At 41.4% G+C, this 27,082-nt stretch overlaps 1 protein-coding gene across 1 annotated transcript in view; it reads left to right on the top strand.

Annotated features, from left to right (window-relative positions):
* Window positions 1-27,082, top strand: part of TRIM71 (tripartite motif containing 71) — a gene marked incomplete at its 3' end in the record, with an annotated part of 55,246 nt that overhangs the window by 17,759 nt on the left and 10,405 nt on the right. Inside the window, exon 2 of the mRNA XM_082479060.1 lies at window positions 23,982-24,149. Within this exon, the coding sequence (XP_082335186.1) occupies window positions 23,982-24,149 (168 nt within the window). The remainder of the gene's footprint in view (window positions 1-23,981; window positions 24,150-27,082) is intronic.

The raw sequence follows: 27,082 nt of genomic DNA, 5'->3' as shown, positions 1-27,082 counted from the left end.
ATGACTGGAAAAAGAGTAATTTTGTAGTGGCAGATTCATTAGGATTTTACTTCTGAGAAAAGTGACCAGATAATGGAAATTTCAGAATTGCTTGCAGCTATTATGATTAAGTATTTTGAAAGGAAGAACAAAAACCTACCTTAAGATTTTTTTTTCAGTCTTTTTGGCAAAGCTTAAGAGTTTTTAACATCTCAAAACATGTTTGACCTCCCCACCCTTAAGCCATTTTGACACTCTTTACCATTGCATTTCAACAGGAAAGAAAGATCCTTTTTATAGCCAAATGGCTTCCTCTTCTCTTCTCCCTCTTTTCCCTTCCATCCCCCACCCCAGAGTGCCTTTCTAGTGCTCAGGCTTCAGCTGCTGCCTGGATACTGGCTACATCTGTCTTGTTTAGATGGTCCTAAGGAAAAACAGCACAGAATGTGACCGGAGGGCCAACAACAAGATATGTTTCTTTTCAAATTTGAAAGGAAGCCCTGCACTTGCTTCTGCCTGTTTCTCTAAACTGTTTTTAAATCAATCACGACTTGGGCTGGTGAATGCTTTCTCTTCCCTCCCTCCCTGAAATGGTCAAACTCCAAAACATTTGAAAAGTCTAAAGAGTTAAATATGATGGTGTTCACAGGACTGTTTCCCCTTGTACAACTTCCAGTTTGATGAAATAAACTCTTTTTATGGGCTCTTGCTTTGAGACAGCCATTGGGAAAAGTTTCAAAGAGGATAGTGTTGCTCTGGGTGGAATTTGGAGGTTTGCAACTCCATAAAATGCTTGCATTGACAGCAGACTGGGCTTTTATACTTGCATTAAAAGGGACAGCTTTAAAAGCTGATTTCTGGGTCTGAGCAATGCTTGATGTTTTGTGGGGACTGTGGTGTAAAAGATGGTGACTGTCAAGGAAAGAATAATTACGTGGGGCAGATAGAGGACAGTGTAGTTCCTATTTTGAGGGGAATTTTCTGATATTTTTGTAAGTGCAGGATGAAGGCTGGGACAATGATGATGCCAGTCAAGAATGGTGTTATAATCTTTGTGGGGGTGGTGGTTCTGGTTTTTAAAGGTTCGTCAGCTTGGGGGGGGGAGCAATGCGACTTGATCCTTTTTGTAAAATTCAACTATAGTTGAATTTTACATTTGCCCTTGCGACAGTATCTTGTTACACACAAAATGAGGAGACTGTCTTAAAACATGAGCATGTTCTCATGCATTTCCATCACAACCTGTGTGTGTCTGGCTGTTCTGAGGTGCTGCTAGCTTTTGGTTAGCAGTCCCTTTGCCACCCCCACCCTGGATAGTGTGTATTACAATAAACTGCAGGGAACAGAGGAAAAACAAATAGCAGCAGATGAAATAGCTCTTGTAAGAACTCGTGGTTACCCCTTGAAAATGGTTGCTACTACTTTTATCTATTCAAGAATGTATTGGCCATTTCACTTTTTTAATTGGCTTATACTGCAGCAACTGGCTATAGATGTGTGAGCTATATAGTTTATTGTTCATTGTGATGTTTTAATGAGTCATGGAATATGGACAAAAGTATGTAGGCTTAGGAGATGCAGCCTAAATAGTTTGCGTGTTACTGGTGTGACAGAGGTGCCCAAGAACTTGGTCCTTTAAATTTTGTGGAAATGTTGCTAGAGTGAGACTCAAGGTTTCATTTCAGCATTTCCTCTGTAGTAACAGTGCTTGAACTTTGGAATCCACTTTCCTGGCTTTTGTGTGGGGAGGCAGAGCAAAATGGATGTTTGCACTGAACTCAGCACGTGCACTGAGCTTCAGATAACAATTATTTGGCTTTTTAACATCCTTGTATTTGCTGTGTTGAACCAGCCACACAAGGTTCTCCCATGTATTGGTGCATGAGGGGCAGAAAGTAATAACCCAGTCAGCTCCTGGGAGCTTCAGCTTTTGTTAACCTTGTGTTGCTGAAAACTGGCTTGTGATTCTGTGCAGAGATGCATAACCTAACCCAGCTCTGAGGCTGCTCTAGCTTGTGTTGGGGAATGAAGATTCTGAAGCTGAAGTGTCTAGGATGCGCTATAAGAACAGTCTCTACCTCAAGGGAGTCTCTTTTAATACGTGTTGCAGAACTTGCTGTAGAATGGGTAGCCCAGGTCGACAACGAAATGAATGCTTTAAAAATGTGTTTACCTATAAAAATGTGGATTAAATAGGGAAATGGATTTGCAAAAAGTGAATTTAATAACTCTGACTCGATTTCCTCCAGACTTAAAGGGGTAAATTTCAATTTCATTCACTGATTAAATAAAAATTAGTGGCCTAACATCTGTTGGTTTTCAGCAGACCTGAAAGAAGTCACAAACTGGAATAAGCTATGCCTGCTTAACTGTGCCTGTATGGATGGGATTTAAGTACTGGCATAACCTGACACGTACACTAGCTGGATTTTTGCCTTAACCAGAAGAGCTGTGGAGCCCTCTGACTCCAAACACCCGTGTAAATAAACTGTAGCTTTGTCTTCAGACTGCTTCTGAGAGAGGTGTGGATTTCCCTAGCTGAAATGACCTGCTAATGCCAAAGACCCTATTTTGAAACCTGTGTACTGTTTTACAGACTGTGCATTTCCTCCCTAGAAAAATGGGTGTGTGTGTGCAGATTGATATATTAAAATGATTAGCCCTTGCTATTATTTTCAATTTAGTAAAACTTGAGAGATCTTCTTGAGCTTCTGACTTCTCAAGATCATGCTGTGAAGACTTGGTCTTGCTGCCAAAATCTTGTGCTTGGCCTGTAGCTCTGCGTGGAGCCTTCTTGCTCTGGGATGGGGGGGCCTCAATGCCCAGGTTACTGGGGAGGTGGGCCTGAGGGCTAAATATTCACTATACACAGAAGTAGCATACAACTCAGAGGGGGGAACACTGTGGGCATTAACCATAGCCTGGCTCAGTGCTAATAACCTGCCACTTTTTTTTTTTTTTTAAATTCTTAGCCATGGGAAGCTGATGTTTGGTCTCTCCTGAGCTCCTCCAGCTCCTCAAAATGGAGGCTGTTTGCCGATACAAAGGCAATCGGCAATGCTGCCGGAGGGCGTTCCCTCCCCACCACTTTGCTCCCTTCAGGCTGTGGCTCTCTCTGCTGTGGCTCCGGCGAGCGAAGGGCACACTGCTGCGGGGAGGAGGGGCACCCCGGCCCCTCTTGCTCTCCCGCTGCCTCTTCCCACCACTTGCTTTTACATGGGCACGTTCTCTTACACCTGTAGGTCTATTCCTGTTACTTCCCCAACATCGGTACAACAAGCTGTAGCAGGGAACTGAGCTGACTTGCCCATAATCTATAAAGATGCACAAAATCTGTAAAGACTTAAACTTCAGGGTAGTCTTCAGCCAGATCGGTTTTCTGATGGCACTACGAGGTGCTAATTGAGGGAGCTGACTAAACTGGGGGGGAGTGGGGGGGTGGTGCTGATGGGGTGGGTCGTTCTTTAATAGGAGGGTTTGCTTGGGTCAGGCTTGAAGCAGTCATGAAGCCCCCGCTGTGTATTTGCAAACACAAATCTGTGGGGTCGTGCTGCATCACAGAATAAATAAATGCTTTTACATAAGTTTGCAATCTCTTTGGAAGTAGAGCTGACTTACCCTGACTGCTTCCACAGTGCAGCCCTGGGGAATTGTAATGCTGACTGAACTAGAGGGGAGAAACAGCATTGGGATTGGGATAATTACCCGAAGCTGAGAATCTCTCAGTATTGCATTGCTTCTGTTTGACACCATGAAACCATAGTACTAAACAGCTATCTTACAGTAAACCTTGAACCACATGTGCCTTCAAGTCCAAAGTATTACCTGCAGTGCACTTGCTTGCTCCTCTTTCTTCAGCACATTGAACTGTGCCGCTAACAGAAGAGCAGTCTTTATCAAGAAGACGTGTTGGTCCACTGCAGGAGCTGAACACAAAGTCAGTGTTACAACTGAAATCTGTAGTGGTGGGTTCTTCTCTCATTCCTCAATTTACTGAAGCCTTCTGCAAATACGGTCTTGGAATGGAGCTCTTAACACTTACAGAGTTGTTAAGTTGCAATCCTTTATCTTTCAGATTTGCTGCTTGCGTCTGGCACCACAACTTTTCACCTGTCTTCCAATTCAACACTTGTTTTTTTGAGTCTGGCTTTAATGAACAAATGTAACTTTGGGTTAAGAGAAGAATATTAATGTACAGTATAACTGGGGCTTCTGTTCACTGTAAGGGTCTTTTGACCTGCTTATTAGTGGGGGCATTGTTCTGGTAAGCCATTCCAGGACCCATCCTGCCAGTCTTCTGCACAGGATTAATCATTTCCTCTTGACCTCCTGCTCTCTTTTCCTAACATGTTGCATTGATCAGAATCCTTAACTCACAAGTTTGCTCCTGTTTTTTAAAAATGGGAGGAAAAGGAGGGGGGGGGGGGGAAGGAATGCAAAGAAATTAGATATAATGTCTGCTGTTAACATTCTTAGTAAGCTTTTTTTCCTTTTTTCCTTCTTGACTCCTCCCTTCTCCCAAGAAAAGAAATCCCTTCCTGGTATGTATTAGCTCCAGATCTCAAGCATCTTGAGTGCCTCTGTTTCACTGGAATTACTTTTTTTTTGAGCATGCAACTTCCTGCAAGATCAGCTTTGCTTATAAAGGTCACATTTAAAGCTTTACCTAGCTGAGGCTTTCAGCTACTGATCTACCAGATTAGAGCACTATATTAATCTTCTTGATCTGCAGTATTTCGATCATAGGTAAGGCAGTGTCAAGAATAATACACGTGACTCTTAATTTTACTCTTTTTTTTTATGCCAGCAGAGGAAGGTATGTATGAGATCATACAGGGTACCTCCTAATAGAGAAAATTCTGTGTTTATTGTTACTGACATCTTTGTTATGCATTTAAGGTAGCTGTTGACTTTAAGGTACAAGGGTCTGCTGCCAGCCAGTCCCAGATCGTCTCAGCAGCAAAAGAAATACTTGTTCTGTCCAAATAGCCCACAGGTCCCTGTATTCCCCTACTGCCTGTGGCTGGCAGCTGAACCAAACTTCTCAGGAGCTGATCTCTCTAGACTTCAAATTTCACTGCTGCCTGAGCTAGTTGTTCTGACCCACTGTGTCCAAGTGTGATCTGGCTTTTGAGAAGGCTGCTGTGACTTGTACTTCCTTTTCTGAGGGTGTTAATGGCAGCTCCAAAGACCTGAACACACATTTCTGAGTAGCAGAAGTGACAAAGCTAGAAGTAGACCACGAGCTGGAAAGTAAAACTGGATATGGTTCTAGCAAAAGCAAATGGATTGGAAGCTCTGCCTTTAGTGAAACTCATTGTCCCATGGAGTGAGAGCTGACTAGAAAGCCCATCCACTAAGCCCATGGAGTCTGAGATTGAGACACAATAGCCCTTTGTTCTTGAAGCTGCAGGGTTTATTAGCTTTTAACTAATCATTTTGGAGGAATCTCCAAATTCCATTTTGTTTCCTGCCCTGAGGTAGGGTTATGGGATCATCTTCCCAGTAAGAAAACTGCTATGGCTGGTGATGTCTTCTCACTTCCCAGAGTAGCATGTTAGGACCAAGCAAAAAGACCACATCGCAAAAAACACCTTTTTGTTGCTTTGTGTGCATCACAAAGGATTTGGAGACGAGAGACTTTCACAAGACCACCTCTGTGGAGGTGGACGTGGGCCTGTTGGTAATAAACAAAGTAAAACAAACCACCTGCACTGAAGGAGTGTTCAGGTTGATGGTCGTGGCAGTATGCACAGGAGGTGTGGGGCTAGGTGAAGGGAGCCGTACATCTTTTCTGCTTCTCCTCTCTGAAGGTACTGTGAAGTATGTGTGGGGTGGGGATGCTTTCAGCTGTGCCCAAGACTCTGCTTCAAGTAGTTGTTTTTAGCTGCTGTTAGCCACCACACCCGAACATCCAGGCTATTGTCTCTGGCTTCTGCTGCTGGCTGTTGTGCTCTCCACTGGCCCCCCTAGCATCTGGCTCTAGTGATAAGAGGCATAGTAGCAAAGATGAGGAGGAACGTGCATGAAGTCACAGAATGGGGGCCTCTTGTTGCTCCTGGTGTAACTCCCAAAGGTCTGTCTTCCTTCTCCTTAACCTTCATAGTAGAAGGCTAAAAGGTCCCTTACTGGCATTAGGTGATATCAAATGGGGCCCCTTCAGTTGGCGTGTGGAGTTGGATAGTTGCATAACACTCTACCCTTTTCATGTGTTATCTTGATGGACTGTACTGGCAGTTATTACCCTGTTCAATCAAAAAAAAATGGCCTAGTAGCTTCTGTCAAACTTCCTCTGTGTGGGTGTACATAGGGTTGTTTTCACCATTGAGACTGGATGCCTGCAAAAATCACTACATTAGTGATTCTCTGGGAGTTTCTTGTGAATGGTTTCAAGTTTTAGGCTGTTTTTCTTCTGCTATAAACCTGAAGGCCTGGCTCTAGTCTATTTAGAGAGATAACGGAGCTCTAATGGAAAATCATTTTTTCTATAAGCAGAGAAGATACTCGTGTAGCAGCCAGAAAAGGGCTGAGGCAAGATCAGGGCTAGTCAGTCAACTGGATGATTCCCATCTTTTTCTACTCCCAAGTCATGTTCTGTTTAAGAGTAAATGACTACATGTAGTGCTGGTCCAGCATTCAGCTGCTGGTTATGGTCCAGAGAGTATACTTGAACTCCTGAAGAACTGTAGGGCATAGTCTTGTCTTAGTTCTGTTTATTGCTTGAGGAGACAAGAGGGTATCCAAGTAGCTGGATTTCTTAGGGTTTTATGGCAGAAGTTGTGTCACAGTGGAGTAACTAATTCCAGAATACCAATTGCAGAAATAGCCTTATTGTCCACTCCTAAACCAATATAATTTGGTGACTGGCCTGCTTATGAGAATGAGGTTTTTAAACTGGAAATGTGGGGAATAGCTATTTTTTTTAACAAGGCCTCTTTCTAGCTTTACCATCTTGCACCCCTCTCAGTCCCATGGAAGGTATTGCAGCAACTAAGAGTTAACTCAAGCTGTAGCTTGCAGACCTGATGCAAGCTCTTTGGTCTTTCTCTCTTAGGTTCTACCACTGCAAATTTCCCTCTATCCTCTACCAAGGAAACAATGGGCATGTGCAGGCTGCGTGAAGGGAGGGTAATACTTCCATGGTGTCTCAGTAGTGAATGTGAGCTTGTGCTAGTGTGAGTAAGCCAGAATGCTAACCAAGCAAAAATCAGTTGTGTGTTTGTGTGTGTGGTTTTTTTTTTTTGTTTAAATCTGAAAAGTCTTGATGAGGAAGTATGTATCTTCCAAGTTTCTGTAATAGGAGGCTTCTGGTGTCTTGTTTTGCTCCTTCAATGGTACCAGCAGAAAGGATTACAATCAACTGCCCATCTTTATCTTAATTTGCCAACTGGATGAATTTTTAAGTTACTTCCTCGAAGAGATTACCAGTATGGTCTTTCAGTGTTCTGTTTTGGTAGTGTTTGTTGTTAAAGCAGACTTAAATGTTCTTTCACTGGTTTGAGCATTATAACATTAGGCTCTTTAGAGAGAGAAGTCTTGCTTCCTGTGGTTAGCTCTGTGACCTGTATATAACAGTCTGTGTGTTCAGAATGTGTTATGTTTATATTGGCTGTGTGATCTTGAACCTTTCCTAGAAAGAAAGGGTGTGGGAGGAGAGGTTGTTCTGCCCATCCTTATTCATGAAGATATTTGTTAAGGGTGGTGTGCTTTTTCACCTTGCCAGTGAAAATACTGATTGTATTTAAAAAAAAAAAAACAACAAACAACACACCTGGGTGGCTAGCAGGACACGGATGTATTTTTACTCAAGTCGTTAATGACTAATTGCAATTTTCTGAAAATACCATTAGGGATTGTGGATATACGACTCAATGTGTAAGTTGCTTCTGTGACTCCTAGTCTGAGTCTCTCACGTGGAGAGCTGGTAGTGACTAACCCTTGATCACTGGGCATAGTATGGGGAGGGGGCTGTCTGTGTTCTGTTTGGACAATGTGCTGCTCCCTAAAACACAAAAGGAAACAATAGCTTTTAATTTTTTTATGGCCCTTACAATAAAGCGTGGGCTGGGTGACCTCTTTTAGACTAAGGAAATTGCTTGAAATAGCTCAAAAATACACATAAAATGTCTTAAATACACATACAAATCTCTTAACAGCTGACTGCATGCAAACTGTTTTTGCATGTGTGTGCATGTGCTCAGCTTCTAATGGAGGGTCAAACACGCTCTTCAAATGTATCTTGGTTTTGTCTGAAACCTGTTTGATACCTGTGCTGCTCTTTGCAAAGCAGCAGTAAAACCAGCCCCTTTCTAGGAAGTTGGAAGCAGCCAGACCAGAACTCTGCATGTACAACGCAGACATTCAGCAGGGCAGTTTATAAGGACCAGTTGGGAAGTATTACCAGAGGGCAGTAGCAGATGAAATTTAAGATCATGGAGGCTAGAGAAAGATGAAAGAAACTGGCCTTTGCTTTCTGTCTTTGCTACATCAGCTACGTAAAAAAAGTTATTAATGGGGATACAGATAGAGATCATGCTTCTTCAGACTAAAAAGGACCAGCACGCTGCATTTAGTCTATCTCAGATGTACTGTTTTAAAAAGATGCAACTATGTAAACAGCTTTCAATTGTAATTTCTGAAACCTAACAATTTCAGGAAAGAAAGACAACATCCTAGTATTCTCTCCAGTGCATCCATTATGTTCCTAAATTCCACTGGCTCTCCCCGCTAGATAAATAAAAGCTACTTCAGTGATTCAAATGCTCGAGTGTCTTTGCTTTAAAGTTTGATAATTTTATATTCATTATTTGCACTTGCAGCTTCACAGTGCAAATTTGGTCTGGAGAGATTAAGGAGTTACATTTAATCTTTGTCTGCAAGATCTTAAACTCCTTCCCTCCCATCATACCCTTCCAAGGATAATATTCCACTGTGCCAGATTGCCCACATTGCCACGAGAAAATTGCTTGGACCACTTCTTACAAAATCAAAGGTCAACTCCATGCCTTGGTGGCAGCTGGGAAACTAATGATTTAATGCTGCTTTGACCTTTGGCTTCCTAGTCCGTTTGAGTCTGACCCAATGTTTTAATTTTCCAATACTGCTGGGCAGTTGGCTTTTGTCTGTTTCCAGATGTAACTTGCATATTGAGGCCTGTTACTGAAGTGAGAACAAAACAACAAAACATCTCAGCCTGCAAGGGAAAGGAAAAATAACAGCACCTACAGGGTTTTTTTTTTTATGCTACAAAATACAGCTCTCCAGTGAGACTGACTCTTCTACAGCTAACAAGGTCAGGTTTAGAACAACAAAATGTGAACATTTGTCTAGCATTTACATCTAGACTTTTTAATGTATTTTAACGGCAGTCTTGCTGAAATGCTGCTCTTTTACAGACCTGTAAAAAGTAACAGAGTAAAACCAGTAGCTCTTTCTCCCTCTGCCCTCAGTCTCCAAATCAGTGGGTTTTTTTTATGGGAAGAAAATTCAGTGTTTGATCTGAAACTCGGAAACATTGGAAAAAATGACCAGTTGGTTCTTGAAAGTATATGTGCTTGCTGTTGTAGGGGAATAGAAGTGTAAAGTGAGATGGAAAGCAGTGGTGACTTTTAGTAGCTTTTAGTGTGTTTAGGAAGTTCCTTTTCCCCCCCCCAAAGCACTGCAACATTTGATTAAGAGTACTTTGTCACGGGTTTTTGATGTACATACAAGGTGACTATTGCATTAGGCTTTTGCAATACCAGTGATCTTGCAGTCATTGTCGGTACAGTTTTTGAATTTGCTATTAATGATGTGATAATGGTGGGGAAAGCACCCTAAGGTGGCTAGCCTTTTGATGAAAAGACTGCTGATTGTTTGGAAAGATTCCCCTTGAGTACTGATGCATATGGAAACTCCCCCTTGAGTACTGATGCATATGGAAACTCCTCTTTGCCTGAAAGTGCAAATCTCTTGTTTTGTCTGGTCCGACTGCCCATCGTAAGTACCAATCTTGATTCCTGCCTGAACTACCCTGCTGCTCTCAAAGGTCAGCTCATACCCGGGCTTGTGTGTGAGAGGTTAGTTTTGCAGAGCAGATGGGCTCCTAAAACTTTTATGGTCTCCAGTCAAATCACCTCAAGCTGTAATCTCATTAAATCTTAAGTGAATCAGTGGGTCTGGTTATTACTTGAAAGCAGCGTTACAGGAAGCGATGTTCCTGATGCAGTAGGTCTGTCTTGGTAGTAAGCTACCAGAAGTACTTGCCTGTGTGTGGCTCTTAAAGCTGCTTCCTTACTTTGATAGCAAAGGTGGTATGCGGTGCAGCAAGTTAGGGGACAAAGGTAAGAGATGCAGCTTTCCCCCAAATCTTTGTGTTAACTTATGGCGTTTTGGTTCTTCCCTGCACTTTTGATCATACACCTATTCGATAGTCCCAATAAGCTATTTGTGTCTTAGTATAAATTAACCTAATAACTTAGTGGTCTGCACTGTGTGTGCAGTTGCTGAAAGAACCACGTGGTAGCACTCTCCGAAAGCCTGTCCTTCCTCTTGTTTAATTCAGCATATTGTCTTTGGGAGTTCCTGTGCTAGAAGACACTACACAAAAGAATATTCTGGAGGCAGGCAGTCCTTCCTTGAAAGTCTCTTGACCAAGCAGACTTGACTCAATAGGTTAATTGTCTTGTGCTTGGAAATCTGGTTAAACATGTTTTGTTCTTCTGCCTGGATTTCAGAAAGTCTTTTTCTTTTTTAGAGAGAATGGATCTGATCTATGACCTCCTCAAACTTTCTTCTCGGCAGGTAGGGGACGTGTAGGACTAGTTTGGCAATACATAAAAAATTAATGATCATGGCTTAACATGCAAAACTTGTGTGTACACAAGAGTGTTCATAAAACTTTCCTGCTGATTGTGCAGAGATAATATTTCCTCTGCCTTGCCTACCTGCTGCCTCCCTTGGGGGTGGAGGGGAGGGACACCACACATGACACAGACCATACCTTGTCTTGTAAACCCAGCCTTTTGGTGAATTGGTGTACCTAAACTGCAGTCAAACTTCTGCTGGTGCTTGTCTGAAATAGTGTATTTCTAATGTAGATGTTCATGGCGCACTTTCACATGCCTTCACTGTAAGACTGGTCTCTTCCTTGGAATGGTATACAAGACTGTGGATTTTATGGTAAAATAGCTTTTTTTTGTTTGTAGTAAGACTAGTGCCTATTTGTCTCTTCAGGAAACGGGCAAAGATTTAGCCGCCTTAGCCATCCCTTCTTCCTTTGAAGTGAGTCACATTTGACTCTTCCCCTCTACTTCAGCCTGGATAGCTTTTCTTCCTTTCACTGATGATTGAGCAAGCCTTCTATATTTCATTTATCCTGATTTAAAGCTCAAACAAGGCTACAGTTAAAGTTTAGGGTAAGGCTAACTTGCCTGCACAACACAGAAGCAATCTAAAGCTACTGTTGTATGGAATGGTTGATGCTGCTATTGAAAAGGCTGATGTTTTCCCTGAAAGATTCAAAGTGTTTAAGCATTTTAAAAATTCAAAATGCTTTCAAATTCTTAATGTCCTTGAAATATATCACTGAACCATGGCAGGGTGGCACTAAGCCACTGTAAGTTTGAAAACCATAATGTTCTTCAACAGAATTTATTTAGCAGTGTGAAGACATGCTACATACTTGACTGATGGGAACCCCATGGAATGGTTTAAATATAGTGTGTATCAACCAGGACTTAAACCTTGGCCGGGATGGAAGATTGTCCTCACTCTACCAAAACTGAACCTACTACTCAATAATGGTGTCTATGGCAAGATGACAAAGTGCCATCTTTAGTGTTTCTTACTCATTGTCCATAAGCGCCTCAAATCTACCCTGCGGTTTGGAGGAGTAGTAATTCTGCTCTCCTTCAGATTTCACTTAACTGAATATTCAATCTGGAATACTTGTCTCTTCCCACCTCTCCCAAATTCAGAAGGATAGTAATCTTAAATTCGCTCCATGAGCAAAAGGTCTGTTACAGTAGGACACTGTGCAGCACTTAACTTTCTGCCTTTGTCATGGATTTTTGTTTGGTTTTCTTTTTTTTGGGGGGGGTGCGAAGGGGGGGCAGTTAAAATAAAAAACGCCACCACTTTGTCAGAGAGGGGGAAAAATAGCCTTTAAACTTGCTTGTACCTGTATATCACCAATTTGGAAATAAGTGGGTGGGGCAGGGAAGTGATTAATTCAGAGTTCTAATACTTCTGAGGTCTTGCTTCTGCTTTGTTGCTAGAGATAAGTACGTCTTCATATAAATTGTCCATCAGGATTTGTCTTAAATCTTCAGATAGAAATAAAGTCTCTAGTTTTGTGTTAATGGCTTGTAAACAAAGGTTTATTTGTTGTTCTTACTGTTCTGCAGTGATGGGAGAAAAACTTATTCTGAATAAACAGTTCTGAATTCCCAAAACAGATCTCCTTATTCTTAGGTATCTTTCTTTTATGATTTACAGTACCTTTTTGGCACTAACTGCAGAGCTGTGTCATTATATGATAGATGGACAAGAATTTACTCATTCACTCGCAAAGGATTAAAGAGTAACCTGCGGTAATGTTTGTTATATGATTATTGAAATGCCCTGTGGCTGTTAAGACAGCTAGGTCTTCCAAAACAAACATTAAATACTAGAGTTCAGTTGGAAGTAATAGCGCACTAGCACCCATAGGATAACACTTGCATGAGGAGTCTTTCATAAAACGCGATTGTATAATCCTCCTTAAAATTAAGAGGAATTGTAACAAGCGTATTAATCTGACAAATTCGGTCTGGCATTCTACTACAAGCAGCAAAGCTTTGATCCTCAAGGACAACATTGTTTCTCTGAATAAGATACTCTAGTGCATGTGCCAAGTCCTATGCTGGGAGCAGACAATGATTATTTTTGACATGGGTGGTACAATTTGATGTTAGCTGAGGAACCCTGATACAGCATATATATAATACGCTCTTAAAAACTACTGCCTGGGTCTGGAGCAAAACAATTTTTTTTCCTTTCAATGCAATCCCAAATTTGTTTTTGCTTAATTAAGATTCCTCATTTATGAGGAATCCCAACTGAAACCTCAATATGTCATAATTTTTCTTCCTGCTTTGAAACATGTGTACTTAAGCTAGTAAAAATTTTACACTTGCATATTTTTAGTGTGTGAGTGAGAAGATGATGGTAGAGAAGGAAAGCTTGAATGGTTTTTGAAAAGATAGCCTTCCAAACATTCATGTTAGCCATTTTTGGTTTTCAGTGAAGGTCCTTCAAAGACCTTCTTCTGTAAGGACTTGATATGTGGATATGTAGTTGTTTTAAAAATAGGGTTTGGGACAGAGTTAAGGCAAGAGGAGCAGGGAAGACAAAAAACAGAGCGGGCCAACTCAGTGCTGCCTTTGTGCTTTCCACAAAACCTGTTCCACATAAGCAGTAACTAAAAACATTGCAGTATAAAACACTTGGAATGGATTTATATGTCAATTTTCCCAGACAACCGTCTTGCCTGTATTTCCTAATAAAAGGCTATAGTTGGTCATATTCACTTTGACCTGAGTTTGATGTGCATATGGCACTGGTGGTAACTGGACTTGTTTAATAGGCATGGATTGTTGCACAATTAAAGAAGGGAAAAAAATTAACAGCTCCTGCTGTGGGGGTTCAGTACCATGGCTGTTCCTGTTACAGCTTTCCTCTGAAGACAGAAGAGGTGAAAGGCAGGAGTGGGAGGAACAGCAGAACTGCACTTTTGCCGTCAGACATCCAGGCTGCAGTAGCAGCCAGTGCCTAATGCTGGGGTGGTGGGGGGAGAAGGAAGGATGACACTTTCTTCTTCCTCCTTGTCTGCCTCACACTTGGCCAACTGGGTGGTTTTTCACCAAGAAAGTGTGTGAGGAAGGAGGAATCCCTTCCTATAATATCCCATGTGATCAGCATATGCTCTCGTGCATAAATTTTTATTACTACTGTTTGGTTTTACTCTACGTAGTTGAAACTGCTATAGGATCACTATGGTTCTGTTTTTAAATTGAAACTGATAGAGGTATTTTAAATTTTTTTTTGCATATGCAAGAGTCTAAGTCTTACCACAAGGAGTCATTGCAAGCAGCCTAATCCCTTCAGTAATTGCTATCTCTGTAGTGATGTTAGCTTGCATAATACTATGTAAATCTCTGTTGAAGAGCTAATACTGGAAATGGTGGGTGTGTGCATGTGTGACAGACTGTGTCTTGTAAAGTATGTGTACTGATTTGCCTACCAGGCTATTACACAAACTGGAATTAGTCTAGTAGTGGTGGTTAAAAATCTGAATTGCTTCATTTTGCTAAATGTACGTTAGCAACCCTCTGTTAAAAGGGCTTTGAGATTCATTAGTCCAAAGGTTGATCTATTTTTTTTTTTTCCCAACACAAATCCTCCTTTTTAAAAAAGGTATAGAGACATGCCTTTTTAATTCTGTAGAGATTATGTTACGTTACTAAAATGATTTTAAACAAATAATTGGTACAGAGATGAACCTTACCCAAATAGAGTATGCACTTGAAGACAGAAATTAAAGATGTTGACCTACCTCATACTTCTGGATTTATATTAATGGCACTTCCGTATAAAAATGGCTTTGTCTGAAACATTACTTTTGAGCACTGTTATCTACTAGTTGATTATGCTATGTGAAAGAATAAGCGCAAACTCATGTTGTAAAGAATATTTTTCTGAACCAAGATTTCTAGTACTGCTTAAAACAAAATAAGGGAGGGAAAAAAAAAAAAACCAAACAAAAAAACCCCAAAACAAACAAACCAAAAACTACCACCCCACTAACCCAAAAACCCCATGCGAAACAAAAAACTGAGGTAGAACCTATCACAGAGCTAATATAGGTAATGCCACAGTTTCTCTGGATGAATGTGTTTTTCTCCTCATACACAGTTTTTCCCCAACAACTGAGCATTATGAATTTAAGATGTCTAGCCTGATAAGCTTTCTGACCCCCCAGAGAAGCCCTCTAAAAACATTTAATGGGAATGTGTTGCACCAAAGTAAATTTTCTAAGGTAGTGGTGGTCTGACTACAGGCTAGCACTATAAGAAAATGAATCCTACAGAAGGCCTGTTTGTGCTGGGATCAGGAAACTGCACTGGCAAACTGCAGGCAGCCCATCAGCTTAAGGTGGTGTTTGACAATTGGCTTGTCTCTGGCATGAGGACTAGCTGGCTCTTGATTGAAATCTGGGAACTTCAGGGTTTGTTTCTTGTCCGACTCCCTTACCTCATCAAATCAAAAACTAATAAGGTTTGTTGCTAGTATGTGGAGACAAATGTTTTCTGGCTATTTGTTTGCAAGGCATATTATAGTGTCCTTGCCGTCAACCTTCCATGTGAAGGTCAACAGTTGCCAAGGACCTGAATGGAGGTAGTGTTCTCCACAGTGGTGTAGGAACAGCGCGGAGTTGAGGAATATAGATTTTTGAGAGGCGAGGCCTGTGCTGATGTTAGTCACAGAGCAGGACGCAGGAGCCCTGAGTGTACCCTGACTCCTACTCTAACCCTTCTTGTGCATAGAAGGAAAAATTTCAAAGCTCTAGTGCTGAGCTGTGCAGGAAAAGGGAAAATGTGTTATGTAGAGATGTTGAAGTTCATTAGTTCTCTCTAAGAAACAAAACACCATGTAGGATAGCAAAGCAATTGTTAACCCATTGCAATTTACAGCATCACTGAAATCATGGCCAAGCTTTGGCTGAGAACCGTAAGACACTCTAGCTTTTCAGAGAGCTGAAGAGTTAGGGAGGCTCACTGAAGGATTTGTAGGGACTTGGAGCAGTGACTCGGACAGATGGGTTTGAAAGTGGAACTGGGTCCTGACCCACTCTAATGTCTGCTTCCACAGCAGGCTATTAGCTTGCTTGCTTGAGCTGTTGAATATTTAGATCCTCCCACTGTCCCCTGTGCCAAGACCACCCTGCTGCTACTCGTGTCATGTAGATTTGGCACAGAAGCTGCATTTAAACAGCTAATGAGTTGCATGTTGAAGCACAGGCTGGTCTCCCCTATTGAAATCTGTAAAAGAGCTGACTTATCACTGGCTAAGTAATCTACTAGCTACTGATACTATTGCGTCTTTCTGTAGACTGGCTACTTTACCTGCTTGAGTGCTGAAGCAGATGCTGTGGCTTTTTTAGAACAAATGCAGATTTGCTTACCCCAAACAACTTCTTGAAAAGACAATTGCAGAATGTAGATTTACTGCTATGCAGTAATTAAATGATAGCCCACTGTGGGATAATTACACCCGTGCCACCTCAGTATTAACATTAGAATACTATTAAGCCTTGCTTATCCTTATTTAGGAAGAATTGGAGTGATGAGTTAAGGTGGATATGAGCTGTTCTTTCAAGTCCATCAATAAAGGGAACCTCGGCAGTACGTTAGATCAGCTGGCCAAGTTACCTTGCGCCCAAGAGCTTTTAGAAAGCTAGCTGGTGAGATGTTAATCTTCAAATGCTGGGCAAATTCCAGGTGAGTGGTGTAGTGCTCCCTCCGTATTTAGGATGGATGAACAGGAGCTGCAGCTGGCAGAAGTGCTGCTGTGAGAAATGCTTGGGACGCTGCAGTTCCGGGGCTTCAGGTGAGTGGCTATAACCAGGAGCTACAGTTATCACATACAGTTTTACTTGCAAGATTTTAACTCAAAACACGGAGGGTGCAATTTTGCAGTATGCTGGAGCCAGCAGAACCTTAAACCAGCTTTGTCAGAGGTGTGACTTCCTGTCTTCTAGCCCCAGTTTGTAGCCTGTTGTCACACCATTACAGTGATGATGTGGCCTTCAGAGCACAGTGGATCTCGATTGTCGCTTCTAACCCAAGTCCTTTTGAATTTGCAAATGCTGTTTGTGTTGGCAAAGAATACATAAATGAACTCTGTTTCAGTCCCATCTGACTGTTAATACTCATGGGATTTTCTAAACTTGGTTGATGGAACTATGTGTCTTCCAAAAAACCTTTGCTTTTAACCTAGGTGATTTGAATGACTCAAAGCTGTCATGTCACCACTCTAAAATATACAACTGTTTTTACTGGCTTCATGACATCACAGCAGGATTGAAGAAGGTAATCATCAATAATTTTCAGAGTATGGTAGTATGTTTAGTTTAGCAGCCTGTTTAGCTTCTTGGACTCAACTGTGATGAGGTAGTGTTCTTCCAGTTAGAACTTGAGATGAACACTACCAATGGGAAGATTTACACTGATTTCCAGCTGTGAGGTTGGTGAAGAACCAGCATTGAACCATGTGGCTTAGCACTGTAGTTCAGCTGATAGTTGTCATCATATGTCTCCCTGTCCTTAGTTGTGGGTTCTTCTTACCCTCTTATGCTGGCCATACTGCTATTCTGATCCCAGGGTCAGCTGATTGAATAAACTATTTCCTAAAATTAATTTTCTGCTGTTTGCAAAGATCCTCAAATCTCTTCACTGAGACTGGAGGAGTAGTGAAGGGGGAAGGAAAGGAGGAAGGCAGGAGGTATAGGGCTTCCTCTTAGAGTGGCTGGCAGTTTAATTGTGGATTGAAATGACAACCTTGCACCGTGTGGTTCACATTGGGAGCAGTGCTGGTTAGATTGGGGGGGTTTATAAGTGAGCTTGCTTCCCCCTCATGTGCTGGGCCAAGAGATATCTGTGTGGCTGAGAAACTGGAGCAAGGAGCAGAACCCACTGGAGTGTGGTGATGGGGGAGGAAAGTTATTAACACTAGCACTAGAGAAAATGCACGTGGAATTAGAGCTTTATTTCCTACAGACTTGCATGAGTCTTAGTCATCTGTTAGCTGGGCTTTTGTTATTCCGTGTGGGGTAAGGAAATCAAGCTGAATTGAACAGAAGGGCTGAATGATCCTCTTGCACTTGATGAACTTCCAAATGGACCAAACCCCATCTCTGTTCATCCAAGTGGCAAAGGAAAGTAATAAATAGAAAACTGGTTTCACTAATCCCACTTGGCACAACTTTCTGTGCATACTGCATGCCCTATGTAGTATGGGCTGTAATGCTTCAAGGAGCCTATATATATATTTGTTTGGGGGGGGGGGGGGGGGGGGGAATTATAACATTGACCTGAATTTGAGAATTAACTTTTTTAACTTGTGGAGACCTTCTGGAGTTGGTGTACCATTTTCCATTACCACTGGATGCAGCGAAGAAAATTGGTGTTAAGCCAGTCTCTTCTACGCCAGAGCACTAAGTCAAAATACAGATTCTAAGAGTAATTTGATCATTAATTGGTACACAGAAACATGAGGTTTTTAAGTATCTCTGAAAGCAAAATGTTTCAGGTGTACTGGGAAGTAGCCTGTAGTTCTGATATGTATCATAGGGCTTGCTTACATCTATTGAAATTTAAATACAAAATATAAAGACTAGAGTTATATCAGTGCAGAAGTTAAGGCTCCTAAAAGTCTGATCATGGTGTGAAGCAAGTTAATTGTCACAAATTGCTATTAAAATGGAAACTAAGCACTAGCTTCATATAGAGTAAAAATATTACCTCTTTCTACTTAAACTTGCAACAAATATCTGTACCAAACTCTGAACCAGTCATCCCAGCTGGTGCTGCATGCATGATGTGGGGAAGCAGCTTTTTCTCTGGTTCGGGGTGGGGGACAACCCAAAACAAACAAAACACAGTGCTGAGGGAGGAGGACCAAAATTAATTGGAAAATTAATTTATACTAAATTCATAGTCATCTAAGCTTTACACACTACCTAACAAAGCCACTGGTGTTTGAGTTATTGTCAAGGGAACTATATAATAAAACACTTTTAGTAATGAAAAGCTTTAGACTGGCTATGGCAAGTATGATTTTTTTTTTTTGTCATAAACTCAAACTGAATTAACCTACAAATGCCATACTGAAATTTTCCAAAAGCAGAAACCAATAAGCTACTGTTTTGTCTGTAGATATATTTTTTTTTTTTGTGTGTGTGTTGGTTAAGATTACAGGGTAGCTTTTAGAGCATCAGACATACATTTTAAAATAATGTGACCGTATGTGTTTCTGCCTTGTACAAATTCTTAACACTCTTAAGCTTAAATAAAATCATTGCAAGACACTGAAATGTCACGACAGAAAACAAATGCTTAAACATGGTTAGATTCCACATGCTTCATTGCCAACTGCACGCATATACGCTCTTAAATGTGCTCTGAAACGAGAGAAATCGAGTGTTTGTGAGCTGGGAGAAGGGCACTGTGAGTATTACTGAAGGAACGTTTATTTAAACACAGGTTAAGCGTAAGCCTCCTCGACTGCTGTTTCTGCTGAATTTTCCTCTGTCATGGTGCCTACTACATTCCATTGCTTTTGTCTGGGCTTGGTATTTGGGAAATTTTGGTGAGGGCTGGAAGGTGGGGGGGGGCACGCTGGAAGCCGGTCAGCAGTAAGGAGAGGAGCGCTGGTGTGGGAATTGTGGAGTGGGGTCAGGGTTTAACTTTAGTGGCCATTCATCAGATGATGATTGATTGCTGTGCAGTCCCAGGGGACGTTTAACAACATCTCCGCCCATCCCCCTGCCCCCTTTGAAAGCAGATGGACCAAAAAATGGGGAGAGCGACACCCAGGAATTCCTGCTGTTGTAAAATGTTTTTACGGTGCACTGTACAGCCTTTCCTGAAGCAATCACATTTATGGCCTTGCTGTTGTATTTCTTGGGCTGCTGTGGCTGTAAAAGATGAATAGCCCTGTAATATGGTTCACTGATTCTGTTTAAATTGAAGTAGGCTCCCTTTATTGTTTTGTGTCTAAAATTGTGTGCCACCAATTCAGGAAATATTTCCTGTTTGGGAAATAATCAACCCATAGCTGATTTATTTTAAAATAAATCACTTCTAACTATCTCAAACTATTCCCCTCTTGCTTCTGACTTTTTCCTCTACATTTATTTTTGGTGGAAATTCTAAAAATACTAATTAATGTAGTGAAGCAGTTCTTAAAAAAAAAAAAAAAAATCTACTAAACTTGCATATGAACCTTTTTCCCTCCCTCGCTAGTTAGTTACCGAAATGGGTGTTGGAAAGGCACCAATTTTTATCTTACAAAACAAACAATTGTATTTTTACTTAATTACTTAACAATTACTACAGAAAGAAACAACTCATTAAATGCAATTTACACAATTCTGAATTTCTTTGAAAGGCAAAATCTATCTCTGCTTTCTTAATTTTCTCTTTCCTTCTAGACTATCAGAATACTTGTGTGGTCTGCAAAAAGCAGCATGTTTGAAGGTGTTTGCTTATAAAATGGTTTTTCATACATTTGGGAAAATGGTGAAATTAACAGGACAATAGTTAATTTACAGCTTGATGGATCTTTTTGACTGTATCATCTCTACCTCTGGTGGAAGAGCAAAGTTTAGGGATTTTCTTAACTACTGTGTTTTGTGTTTTTTTTTGTTTGTGTTGTGTTGTTTTTTTTTTTTTTTTTAGTTTGGGTTTTCTCTTTTTTTAAGCTGAGTATCATAAGCTGAACTCTTACGGAAGACTTAGTATTACTCTTCCCTTCCTTCCCACTACCCCTGCCCATTGACATTTCAAGACTAGTCGTGTTATTTGTCATATAATGAGCATAGAAGGAGCTGTATGTTGCTATATTAACAGTGCAACTGAAATGTGGGGTGGCCTCCGCACACAGCTGAAATGGGAAGAAGGGGAGGCTCTGCCAACCTTTTTAGGTACACCACAAGTGCATTAAACCTGAATTGAGGACACACTTGTGTATTGTCCCACTTACATTGTTGGTATGAATTTTTTGCAGGGGGTCGCTTGTTGGAGGGGGTGTGGTGGATTTGGCTTGTTTGCTCCCCCTTCTATTTAGAAACAGGCATAGAAACTTAATCTAGTAGTACGTGACCTTTGTGGCCGTGACCTAGGGACTGGGATGTGAGCAGGCTTGAGTTTAACAATAAGTGCCTGGTTGTGGTTGGAAGTGCAGGCAAGCTGGATGCTGTGCTCCAAGCTCCGTTAGCCTGGCTGCCCCCCCCCCCCCCCCCCCCCCCCCCCCCCCGTTGTTGCACCCTGCTCATCTGGGTACTTTCCAGTTTAATTCTCTGGGAGTGTGGCCCCACTGCTGGCTAGAGCTGGTGTACAGCCCTGTTGGGTGCTGCTGACAGTGAGTGTGTGAGATTGACCACAAGAGGAGAATTGCCCTTCTTGTACCTCTGCCAAGTTTGGGGTTTCTGTTGTAGTCTTTGTGTCCAGAAAGGAGTTTCTGGGGGTTCCTGGTTCATCTTGAAGCTGGCTGACTCTTCCGGTTCTCTTCAGTGGCTTAGCTGCCTTCCGCACTGAGAGCAGTACGGGTTACGCACTTGTGCTTTCTCCTGTGTGTATTTAAGGTAACTATCTTAAGTAATGGTGTAACAGTGGAGATCAGTCCATCACTGTCTGCTGCTTTTCACAGTATCACAGTATGCTAGGGATTGGAAGGGACCTCAAAAGATCATCTAGTCCAATCCCCCTGTCGGAGCAGGAACACCTAGATGAGGTTGCACAGGAAGGCGTCCAGGCGAGTTTTGAATGTCTCCAGAGAAGGAGACTCCACAACCTCCCTGGGCAGCCTGTTCCAGTGCTCTGTCACCCTCACTGAGAAGAAGCTTCTTCTCAAATTTAAGTGGAACCTCTTGTGTTCCAGCTTGAATCCATTACCCCTTGTCCTTTTCTCCCAAGCCTGTTAACTGTTTTGCTCTCAGATTTAAATCTAGGTTGCTTTCACCATTTTGTTTACTAAGAAACAAATATGAGGCTTTATCAAGGGCTCTGTAGTATATAGCCAAAACCTTCCCCTGCCATGTCCTATGTAATCTGCATATTTCTGAAATGAGATTATGGCTCTTGTCTCTCTTCATTCTAAATTCAGGAGTGATGTTTTCCACCACGTTTTGGTGGGTGGCAAGAGGCAACTTGAACAGCTGAAATTTAGTTTCTTGTCGGTTTGAATGGCTGGATTACTCTATATACCACTGGATGCTGTTAGCTTGCAGCAGGAGTGCCTGGGTGACAGGACTGATCTGTGGTGTTTTACTGAGCTTTTGCTTCTAGTGTTGACTTATTTTGGAGGACTACTAACAGATTTAGCTTGCTTCTGGACTTCTGCTCATATGGTCACCATTTTCCTTTCAGCTGCTCCGCTTGATTGAGGCCCCAAATCCCTGCTGTATGTTTTTAAAGTATATCGGATTCATATGACTTAACTTGATACCCTGTCTTGGTTTTCATTCTCTCTCAGCTTCTCAGTTGTTTAAGTGGAGTCATTCAGCAACATGTAATAAACATTCTCTGTAATTTCAACAGCGAAATTACAGAACTGCATGAGCAAGTGAACATTGTCTACAGATTTAGACAACCGCAACGTAAAGACAAGGAACCCTTTAGTTGAGGAAGATGATGCTTTTGAATAACACATCTTGGAGCCAAGGCAGCTTTTTACTTACAAAAGGTGGAGGATCTGAGAACTGCTTGAGGGTTTAGTATTTGAACAGAAGCAAAGCATAACAGTCTGTTTCAGTTTCCCTAGAGCAAAATTTAACTTTCAAAAAAAAAAGGGGGGTGGGGTGGTAAAATCTGACATGTGTGCACAAACACACACATACCCCTTTGACAAATTAATCCATATACCACTTCAGCTGTTGCGCTTATAGAAGCTTAAAATGTCACTTTATGCAGCACAGGCAATCTGAGGGAATCACCTGTCCTGTCCTCCCCCTTCCTTTTGAGGAAGAAGGGAAAGGGGGATGTTATGCACCATATCATGAACTGTTAGCTGGAATCAGGAGTGGCTGGATGACAGCTGTGAGAAGACAGGCATATCAAACACTTGTCCAATCTTTGTTCTGCTCTTGCTCCTTTCTGTGAGGTAGGTTTCAAATAGCTGTTGACGGAAAAACTGTGTTGTATAAAACCTTGTTTGCCATTGTATTCGTGGATTTTTGACTACGGTAATCTAGACTTTCTAAATTTACACTCTAACAAAAAAATGAGTGACTTGCAATGCAGAACTTTGTGTTGAAGTGTTGTGCTCCTTTACTTGCATTGTTGAAAACAAAACAGCTGATTTCTGCTGCTTCGTTCTAAGAAAACACGCTTCCATGGGAGATGCTGTTTCTGTGTGCTGCTTCCCTCTACTGGGTGGAATGGGAACAGTTATGGCTGATGAATGGATCCAACTTCTTAAGCTAACATCTTGGTGTAAGACTTTCATTGTGATTTCAATATAGGGCGTTTAAGTGCTTTGTGAATAGAATGGGGTTTTAGTGGTTACCCATAGTTCACTGTAGCATTCAAATGCTCTGATGGGTGTGCTAATGTTCCAGCCTTGTTCTCCTTCAACTCCAGCATCTCTAAGAATCAACAGCGTAGAAACACTATGACAAAACAAATGTTTTGTGCTTTGCTGTTGGCAGTGGCAGAAGGTAATCTTGCCTAATATTGTCACTACCCTGAACATAAGGGATTTGCATGTTTTGAAAAACATAGAGGATGGTTCTCAGCCCTACATACTTTGTTTTCACCTTCTGGGAGGTGGGTGTGCTGGTACTGTGGTTCTTCAGTGCAGTGTTTATTAAATGACCCACTTAAGAGAATGTGGTGTTTGTGTATGCAGGAAAAGTCTTCACCTGAAGCTTGCCATAGATGACATCTCCAATCTGCAAGCGTTGGCAGATGGCTTCCGCTCTTAAGAGGAGCTGATGTGGACACTCTTCCTAGTATTGTATTGCAAAGAAAACAATGACACTTCCATCTAACTGTTAGAGTATGATTTGGAGCTTAGTGGGAGAGATAGCTCTTCCTCTGTAGAGAAACTATTGTGAAGTCTGTTTCTACTATTTCTACGGCCTCTAACCATCTCCTTTAGAGTTGAGCTGTTGGATTTTTTTTTTTTCATCCTGGCACAATTTTCTCTTCAATTCTTCATTAGATAGTGATACAGATTTTTTTTTTTTTTTCCCCTTCTAGGTACTGCATTTCTACTGTGATACCTGTTCTGTCCCCATATGTCGGGAATGTACCATGGGACGACATGTGGGTCACAGCTTTATCTACCTCCAAGATGCCCTCCAGGACTCCAGGACTCTCACCATTCAGCTCCTGGCAGATGCTCAGCAAGGACGACAGGCTATTCAAGTAAGATACTCCCAACTCGAGTACTTTATTTCCCCCCCTCTTCTTTCCCCCACAGCTTGTCTGTTACAGGGCAAGGTGTCAAGGCAAAAAGCTTTCTGCTTCTGCTGTCAGTCTTCTCACCCCTTCTGTTCTCTCAGATCTCTGACAGAAGTGGCTGTGGAGCTGAAAACAAAGTGCTGTTATATGAATTTTGCATTCTTGCAGCATAATTCTGTCATGTAAATCACAATATATATGAAGGTCTGTACAAACGCACTTGAGCATGAAGCATTTTGAAGAAAGTTCTGATCTTGTATAGCAGTGCCAAGCCTGGTTTTGTTTTTACAACTGACTTATTTTCATGCCTGTCTTTCATGCCTGTGCAGCATCTAGCACTGTAACTACCTATGACTCTGGTTATGTCTTCAGTGTTGCCACCAAATATATAAAATACTAATCAGCTGTTGGATTAGTGTGAAACTTCTAGTGTGCCTGTGTGAAGGATTTGAAGCTATCTCTATATAAGGATTATTCTGCACACACAGGTGCCTACTATAACTGCCTATTATTGCTTTCTGCCTCAGCTGAGTTTTATAATGCATGTATAAATACCAGGCAAAGACTGGAAGGAAGGTAGTACAAACTACAGAAGAAATTTACATAAGGAATTAATCTAATCTAATGTGTAGATAGCTATTTTTGCTGAGTAATATCAAGTAGTAAGTGGTATATGATACTAGCAGTAGTTTTGCCTGTATAGAGAGACTTTGGATGGGGAAAGCGTTTTGGGAAGCTACACTACTATTGTTTCGTTTTGTTAGCCTCAAATAAATGCTCTAGGTATGAGCTGGATATTCTGAAAGTCAGCACTTCTATGTGACTTAACTAAAATGATTTTTTTGAGTAAACATTGGTGGAATGCCATGTATAGGAAGTAAACTTTCTGAATTGGGTGTGCTTTCTTGGCACGTGTGGTACAAATAATAGTAATTAAAAAAAAACCAAACAACAACCTATTGGCTACCCATCACTGGTTTTTTCTAGTAGAGGATTTGAGTGTGTCTCTTAAATTTTCTTACTAACTAAAATCTGTGAAATCTCTTCTTCCATTGTTGCTGGCAGAGTCCTTCAGTCTCTCCTAGCCCACTTTACTGCAGTGCTACAGAATTCCTGTGTCATCTGTTCAGGTTACTAGATGTAGGGCTTGTGTGTCTTGGGGACTGGCTGTTTTGAAGTTGGATCCCTTTCTGTGATGTGATAATTTTTCTGCCTTATGGGTTAGTGAGAATAAGCCATAACTTCTAGCCTGTCAGATAGCTAGAACTCCTAAGCTTCTTCAGTGGGACAGGAGCAGCTAACTTTTCTCTCCTTATTGTTTCGTTCCACCAGTGCAAAGATTTAAGTGTTATGGTGTAGATATTAAACTGTTGATGTCTCCCTTTAGCTTGTGATGTTAACCTGTTAGAACAAAACAGCAAACACTAAGTTTTTGGAGTTGGATGGCTAATTTAAAACTCCCTGCAAACTTTAGCTTCTTCCGTGATTTGTTTTAAGTTGTATCTCCTAAGGCTCTTCAGCAGTATCCGTACCAAAACACTTACCACATCCCCAAAATGAGGAAGAAGAAAGGGAATATACTAGTTTAAAAAACCTCACTGGTGCAGTGTTCTGAATTTCTCCAGGCTGTCCTAGACAAGGGCTTGTCTGTTAGTAATTAAATCACTGCTTTTGACCTCCGGGGCTCTTAATCATCGAACTGGTGCGGATAAATCATCTAAGAAGGCACTGACTCTTAGAGTAGAAAGTAGCACAATATCATTCAGTGCCACTCTACTACTATTGCATGAATGCTTTTGTGCCTGCTAACTTCATACTGGGTTTACTTTGCTTATTCCTCCCCCATTTTCTTCTGGCTTTTACATTGGAGGCTCCTGCCATTGTGGTGGGCTGACTACTTTATGATGGTACAGATAAAGGGTGGGTGGTATTTGCTATGTAGCTCGAACAAGCAGCTCAACTGAACTTAGTTTGTGCTGTTTTGTCCTGGTCTAGCTACAGCCCATCCAGGTTAAGAGGCTGTCTTGGAAGTGTTAACTGGGCAGCTTGTGTAAAGATCCTGTAAAAGAAACCATGCTTTTCCAGAACTGAGTTGTCTTACTCATTTAGTGGGCTTTTTGATCTGGACTGCTGTACAGAAAAAGGGTGTAGTGAACAAGCAGACTGGTGATAAAGTTGAGGTGGTGGTTAATCTGTGTGTGCTCATGCAGGAATGGGAAGACTGTACAGCTCAAGACAACTGCTACCTAAGCAACATCAGCAACAACTAGAAGAGCATGTGATGCAGTTAAAAGCAGAGGTGCCTGATTCAAAGGTTGATGCAGTGAGTCTGCATGGAAAAGAGCTTTCCTTGCTCTTGGGATGGATAGGGCTGTGAAGCTGTATATTTATCCTAGGGAGGAGACAGCATGTCAGCATGAACTTTAAAACAAAGTCTAAAGTAACTAGACTCTAAATTAAAAGAAATTGGCTTGAGTGCTATTGTTAAAGTTAGAAAACAGTCAACAGGGAATTAAATGCCAGTACAAGCTGCAATGTGAAGAACATAGACTGGAGCTCTATGAGGCTTGAAAAGTAATATGGTGTAGTAACACTTTTTAGTGGGACTGATTCATACTGCTGCACTACTAACTTTTTTTTTTAAGAGTCTGTGAAAGTGATAGCTCTCTGACATGAGATGCTGAGGATGAATGAGGAAGAGTAGTTGAGAGTAAAGGGGAAAAGGTGGAATTTGAAGGGCGTTGCATGAGAGGAAATCAAGCCATGAGTCAACTGGCTGGAGAGTATCTGGTTAACCAAAGTTGAAGGCTTTTAGGAAGAAATGTTTATTTAAGCTCTTCCTGTGGCTTTGGAGGAAAGATTGTTTTTCAGACTTAAAAAAAAAAGAAAAATGCTGT

This window comes from Vanellus vanellus (genome assembly GCF_965231255.1).
Source record: "Vanellus vanellus genome assembly, chromosome: 2".
In the NCBI taxonomy this organism is placed as follows: Eukaryota; Metazoa; Chordata; class Aves; order Charadriiformes; family Charadriidae; genus Vanellus; species Vanellus vanellus.
The sequence above is the reverse complement of the archived record's forward strand: the minus strand, read 5'-3'. Positions and strand labels throughout refer to the sequence as shown.